The following is a 7,500-nucleotide window of genomic DNA, read 5'->3' on the forward strand; positions in this document are numbered from 1 at the left end:
AGCTAGCAGTTAATGTTTCAGAAACATCACAGGCTAATGACCAAGGTATGTGGGGTTTCACGAGTTAATCCTTCATGTTGATGGCTCTTCTTAGAACATGTCTATTAAAGGTGTCTGATGCCATCACTGTGCTCTTCTTCCTCTCCCTTCCCTTAAGTCCTATCTTTGATCATGTAATGGAGAGCAGTTTTTAAATTCCCAGTAATACTAAATTCTTCCCTTTTTTGTGTGTTTACCATGAAACATCTCCAATTGAAAGATTTAGGCAAAATACAGAAAGATATGACAGCACATTATTCATATTAGATATATAATGTGTATATTTATTACAAAACACCTACGTCTGGAGATCCTCCACATTTACTGAGCATTTATACAGACGTATCTAATTTGCCCACAAGGTATTTTTACATGTTTTTATAAATGTAAGCACATTTGATACAAATGTAGGTATGGAATATATAAAACACAATCCTTGTAACTTACATTTTCTAACTTAACATATCTATAGCAAATTGCATTTTAAAAGATTTATACTAATGAAAGGAGTAAAAAAGCTTCTTATGTATGTTCAAAATCACATTTTTGCTTACAACATAATTATAAATTGATTGCACAGATGGGAATAAATTTATGTTAATGTTCTGTTGTTTGAAATCCTGACTCTGCCTTATCTCTGCTTACAAAAGAAGGTGTCTTTTAATCCACTTCTAAGACTATAAATCTCATAAACATTCTCCACCTAGGTTCTGGGTTAGTCTTCTCAGAAACATGCACCTTTATGAAAGTACTAGCTTACTGTTGGTATAAAAATATCAATCATAGAAATGAAGACCCCAAAACAGCCTTTTAAAGTTAAACCACTGCAACAAACAAGTTTTTTACTGTCAGCTATGGCATTTGAAAGTCTGGAGAGGGCTGAAAGTTCACCCAGTATGTTGGTACAAACCAGGAATCAAGCCTGTTGATAATTGCTACTAAAGACAAATGTGAAGGAAACTGACATGCTTGGATCGAAGAGCGCTTTTGTTGGCTGTCTATGCTAGGAGGAGAGACAACATAGAGTGCTTGCAGATGATTTAAGTAAGCTTGGCATGATAAGGTTATCTTAAACTGATAGGGCAGTAGCAGACAACTTACAGCAAAGCTGTGCAATCAATTAAAACTCTGTAATATATGATGCATGAGGAAACCCCCCAGCCCTCTAAGTTTATATTATAAATAATAACATTATTTTTTCTGGGTGGGGGGGTTTCTAACACAGTAGGTTACAGTCGCAACACAAGCAGTGTTTCCCCGCGAGGATATGTTCCAAGCAGTACTCCTCAGCAGTCCAATTACAACACAGTCAGCAATAGCATGAATGGATATGGCAATGCCGGCATGCCCAATCTAGGTGTACCAGGTTCCCCTGGATTTCTTAATGGCTCCTCAGCTAACTCTCCTTATGGCAGTAAGTGTCTATTTTTGGTAACACATCATCATATAGATTCATGTTTATTACAAAATCAGATACTTGCACTGTTTTGATTTTCTATGCAAGCTACTGGATAAAAGGAGGGGTGACTCTGGAGGCTGGACGTAAAAATGAATATAGTAAATTGATCTTTATTTGCCATAATACAATCTCAGAGAAAAAAATTGGACTGCACAATTTGTAACAAAAGTCCAACACAAAAGAGTTTGCCTGTTATCCAGAGAGTGGCCAAGCCAAGGCATTTCATTATTTTCTTTTTTTATATCTATATATTTTTCCAATATTTAAGAGGCAAGGCCCTATCACTCTCTTTTTCCATGTTTGCCATGAAAAACCTCAATCTGAGTCCTGATTATTTTTGCTTTATTGCAGTAGTGCCGTCAAGCCCTACCATGGCAGCCTCTTCGGTCACCCTCCCTTCAAACTGTAGCAGTACACACGGCATTTTCTCATTCTCACCTGCCAATGTCATCTCTGCAGTGAAACAAAAGAGCGCCTTTGCTCCAGTTGTCAGGCCCCAAGCCTCTCCTCCACCATCTTGCACCAGTGCAAATGGAAATGGACTTCAAGGTGAGCTGGATCTCTCATTTTTTGTGTATTGCAGACTTTCAATGCATACACTAAAACTCTATATTCATGTCCTTTTGGAGAGTGGTACATTTGGCCTTAACTAAAATTAGAAAGAACAACATTTAGTTTTCTGGTTCTGCAATATACATGCAAGAATATCATACTAAAAACAGCAGCACAAAATATGCTAAATTTGAAGCAAATCGTAATTTGATTTTAATTCTTGCATTCATGGACATAGTAGCTGCTTTCCTGGCATTTTCTCTTTAGGTATCATACATTAAACTTTAAACTAAACACGTCTCTGAATGCTCCTTACAGATTATGTATACTACTTGCATTTCCTTATACATTCTCTCCGTACATTTTTGATGAACATTTATTTCCCCCTATTTTTATGCAATGCAAGTGTTATTTTAAAATATGTCAAAAATGAAAATTGGTTGAAACTGTTACTCAATGGGTTGTCCTTCCCTGTGACTGCAAACCAGACTTAACAAATTACAAGTCTTGTTTGGCTTTATGGGCCCATCATTGTCATGGTGAACTAGATACAGGACTTGGGCCTGTATGAAAAATGAAACATTTTAATTAAAGAGAGACAACTCTAAGGTTCTGCTTTTTTGTTTGTGTGTATAAATCAGTTGCAGGATTCACTTGGTCACCTACTGGCATTGGGGCAGAATTATGGTGCAATGCAAATTTGTAAGAGGAATAAGAACATCCACAAAGGGCTTTCCCTTTTTATGACATTTCTCAAAGTATGGATGATAAGTAATGCCTGCTTAATTTGAACAATTCAAAAAGGTTAGTTGCCAACCTATTTCAAATATAGGGCTCAATTCTGTTCTGTGCTGAACTGAAACACTTCACCTCCCACTAAAGTCAGATGGGATTGCAGGCACAGAAACCTCCCAGATCTAGGCTCACATTTCTCAGCAAAACTTTTGAACTTTATTGTTTACATTGCAATGGTGTCCACAATATATCATGCACTTTCCAAATGCAGTTGATGAGACAGGCCTTGGTTTTCAAAAGTGATTAGAGATTCTTCATTGTTTACTTTTTGGGAGTCCAATTTGACACATTTCAGTGGGGCCAATTTGAAAAAGACCTTTCCAGGGGTTTCACATTGGGAACTCCCGAAATCAAGACACCTAACTCATTAGTGATTTCTGAAAACCTTGGCCACTGTCCCTGCACCAAAGAGTAGACAATCTAAGTGCTGACCTACAGTCAGATCTGTGCAGCCATAGATCTGATTGTAGGACTGCTGAAAAGAACAACTGTTACACTGACAATTGATGGTATAATACATCTTTTTGAGACAAATCTTTACTGTGTAAAAAGTAAATAAAGAACTAGGCCAGGTAGAACCCTTATTTTTGTAACAGTACCAACATCCATTTAGCCAGATGCTAAAATAATTAGAAAATGCATACTAAGATGATCTAAATGTACGTAATGACAGTAAGAGAAGCTGCCCTCTGACGCTCCCCATCAAAAAGGCTCAGAGACTGGATTTTCAAAGGTATTTAAGAAACTGAAAAACATCTAGTGGAATTTCCAAAAACCCTAAGAAAGTTAGGTGCCTAACCTCCACTAGTTACCTATTTTTATTTTTAGGCATCTAAATAATTCCATAAGTCTGGCCCCAAGTTACTACATAGGTCTGGCACCAACAATATTCTGGTTTTATCAAACCAAAGAGAGAAGAAGCAAACTGTAGAGCTGAAGTTTAACAACATATGGGAGTGAAATTCACTGCACTCCAGGGAGCCAGTCAAGGCCTATGCATCATTCACATCCAATATAAACCCTATTTTGAGTACTCAAGCAGAATTTAAGTAGTACATAGGGGTTGTGATCTCACTCTCCAGCTAGTGTAAATGTCCTATCCTACCCCAAGACTTTAAGGACTTTACATTTATGTATCCCCACTTTGTGTCAGCAGTGGGTATCCAGCATACAAATTATAGAGGCACGGAGTTCAAAATCAATATGTACCAACAATGAATGAGAAGCCAGTGCAGTCTCTGAACTGTCATATGTGCTTTTGTAATCAAACACCACAAGAGCTTTTGCATGATGGGTTGTTTGGAAGATTTCTGCTTTTTAAAAAAATCGTCATAAATTGGCATTGAGTCAATTTCTCGTGTCTTAGTATCTTTGTTAGTAATACACACAAGCCAAGAGTTTTCTGATCAGAGACAGGGCAGCTGCCATTTGCATTAGTTGAAGGTCTAGGGTGAGCCTCAAGCACCAGGCCCTATAGAGAGTGTGCTGATATCATCAAATCTGGAGATGAAAGAAGCATAAATAGTGGCTGACATCTCTGCCCCATTAGGAATGGTCATAACTATACAGTCAAGTAAAAACACAAGTCAGAATTCTTCCTCACTGCTATTTTCCTGAAGATCCAGAAGCAGCCATGGGTCTAATCAATTTTGGAACTCTATTACAAAAGGTGATATGCCCCTTTTGTTAAAGGTACAGATATTACTGCTTGTCTTGTTTGTTTCCCCCTGCATAACCTCTTCTCTGGATTAAGACTCAAGCAGCTAGCTCTCATCCAGTGCAAGGAAACCTGATTGATCATACTGTCCAGGTCAAGGGAAGTCTGAGAGGTAGTACTAAAGGTCACCATCATCCCAACACAGATTGTGTCATGGTCTCCCCTTGAGGCCATGTCCACACATTGAACAGAAGAGGTCACAGAACTGAGCCCTGCAACATCCCACACAATTCAGCCCTTGGTGCAAATGAGTAATGCCATTGTAGGGCTTGCTGGGGTGCAATGTGGTTCTTGCTATAAGGCAAACCACTGAATTTGGCTGTGTGTGTGAAAATAATACTCGGCAAATCTGAGATGACTTGGTTTAAAGCCATCTTTCTTCTCTCCATAACCATGAAACTGTTAGGTGGCGTTGCAACCCCTGACATAACTTAAAATATCTTTAGATCTGCTCCAAGCTCCTTTTCCTTTTAATGGTAACAGAGAGGAAGCCGTGCTAGTCTATACACTATCAAAACAAAAAGCAGTCAAGTAGCACTTTAAAGACTAGCAAAATAGTTTATTAGGTGAGCTTTCGTGGGACAGACCCACTTCTTCAGACCATAGCTAGACCAGAACAGAGTCTGTTCTGGTCTGGCTATGGTCTGAAGAAGTGGGTCTGTCCCACGAAAGCTCACCTAATAAACTATTTTGCTAGTCTTTAAAGTGCTATTTGACTGCTTTTTTCTTTTTAATGGTCACTTTCATTTCCATTCTACTTTCCCCAGTACTTATATACATTATCTACCAATAAACATATTTTAGACCATATTCCATAAACTCTTACTCTCAGATTAAATTGCTTGTTTAACCTCAACTGGTTTACTAGTGTGAACTGGCTTACACTTGGCTTCTGAGTAAGGGTCTAAAAATTTGCATCCCCTAGAGCCCTAATCCTACAAAGATTTATGTGCGTGCTTCATTTTAGGCACGTGAGTAAGTCTGTCAACTGTATGTGTCTTTAGTAGAAGAACTTCACATTCATAAAATTTAGGGATGTGCTTAACTCTTTGCAAAGAGCAAGGCTTTAGATTGTTAGTTCTTTGGGGCAGAGCTTTTTTTTCCTTCCATTAAGCACAATACCCATAAATGGTGCTGAAAAATATTTTTTAGCAAGAAAGCTCTGGCCAGCTGTGGATTCTGAAATGCAAAATGTATTTAAGATTTAATTTTTTAATCTATTTTTAATTGATAGATGGTGAAGGATTTTTCACATTGGTACAACATATGATTGTAATGCACAGCAGAACATATTCAGTATTCTTTAGGCTGAAACTTTTTAGTCTGGCACTCTCTTGTACAGCAACATCCATGGTCTGGCATGATATTGGGTTAGCTGGAGGTCCACTTATCATGGGTTTGGCCAAGTTTCCTGTGGTCCCATAAAGTTTACAGCCACCAGTCCTGGCTCTGAGTGTTCTGTGGTGGTATTTAGCTGTAATTTACCCCTTAATGTCTTCTCAGAGACCAGTAAGGAGCAGAAGTATTGGTAATGCTGCTAGACAATATTGACCTCCCGTGTTTCGGCAAATTCTCTTGTTCAGCATCAGTCAGGTTTCAAGGGTGCTAGACTAGAGAGGTTCAACCTGCATATTTATTGTTTATCTTACTATACCACCTAGGAGTGATAGCCATGAATCCAGTACTTCACTGTATAAGGAGTTGTACAAATACACATATATCCAAGTTCATAAGATCTCAGTTTGTATGACCAGCATCCTGATTGTACAACTCTGAAAGAAATCATTCTTTGGGGAGTATATTGAGGGAAATGTAAAGGGAACTCATTTTGTTCTATGCATAAATATTATTTAAACTATGCATTAGAAGGCCACAGCTGACCAAAAACTTTGAGTTGGACAAAAAATCATATTTAAGAATTTTTTTAAAAAAGAAACAAAATGGAATTTTTACCAGAAAATGCAAGTTATGCAGTAGATAACCCACATTCCTGCACCGTATGATCTAAACTTGCACAGTTAGGAGTTACAAAAAGTTAGTATCAGTTTGTTGTGTTCATTACTAATATATTCATGCACACAACTTCTGAAAAAAAATTGGATTTCCCCTGTTAAATTATACTTTTCAGAATTCTATTTTGGAAGAGAGAAACAGGTAGAGTCAAGGACCAATGGAGGACATATGACTTGGCAGTACTTTCTTGTTGCTTCTTCAGTATCACCTTGAGACAGAACAAGATGGCATCTCCTTAATGATTCTGAATACATATAGGCCCAGATTCTCTCCTACGTTGAAACCTATTCGGCACAGAAGAGAAGGATGGCTCTCAACTACCAGATTCTCTGGGCCAGTCTGTGATGGCTCTGGCCCTAGGCTCTTCTAGCCTATGTGAGCTGACAGTGATTTCCAAGGAGACCGTGTATCAACTGAAGAAAATGAAGCATGCTACATTCTGACCAAGCCCCCTACCTGCCTCCTGTCCTGGGGCTGCATAGAGATGTGACCTGGGTTAGCTGTGCCCGCTCTACATCAGCTGTAAGCTCTGCCTCACCAGAGGCATTCACACCTGGCAAGATCTGGCTACCATCCAAGACCTTTTTGCTGCCAGAATGGCATAAAGGGGCCAGAACACAAGAGAATCTGGCATAAAATTCTGCTGTAAACCTGTGACTAGCTTTTCCATGTACAAGATAGACACGTATTTTGCTTCTATCTGCATGATTGCCTAACTCAGCCTCATACAACTATGGAGTGCAGCCTATGTAATGGAAACCTTATGTATAAAATATAGATGTTTTCCATGGAAATGTTCTCTGCCAACATACATATTTTCATACTATTCAAATCTTACATTGTTATATTAAGGTAATATGATATGGCATCTTTTGGAGTCCAGTTTTGACATATTGGATAAACAAGTTACAAAAATCTTTAATTT

General features: G+C 38.3%; 1 protein-coding gene across 5 annotated transcripts in view; it reads left to right on the top strand.

Annotated features, from left to right (window-relative positions):
- EBF3 (EBF transcription factor 3) overlaps nucleotides 1-7,500 on the top strand; it is a 150,890-nt gene that overhangs the window by 139,396 nt on the left and 3,994 nt on the right. For 2 of the 5 annotated variants that reach the window (XM_075000451.1, XM_075000452.1), the window contains exons 13-15: nucleotides 1-45; nucleotides 1,265-1,453; nucleotides 1,850-2,047. The exon at nucleotides 1-45 is cut by the window's left edge and continues 133 nt beyond it. In XM_075000451.1, the coding sequence (XP_074856552.1) occupies nucleotides 1-45; nucleotides 1,265-1,453; nucleotides 1,850-2,047 (432 nt within the window). Of the gene's footprint in view, nucleotides 46-1,264; nucleotides 1,454-1,849; nucleotides 2,048-6,690 lie in introns of all 5 variants that reach the window. The other 3 variants (XM_075000454.1, XM_075000455.1, XM_075000456.1) reach the window with 2 other exon arrangements.

This window comes from Carettochelys insculpta, chromosome 7, assembly GCF_033958435.1.
Source record: "Carettochelys insculpta isolate YL-2023 chromosome 7, ASM3395843v1, whole genome shotgun sequence".
Lineage (NCBI taxonomy): Eukaryota > Metazoa > Chordata > Testudines > Carettochelyidae > Carettochelys > Carettochelys insculpta.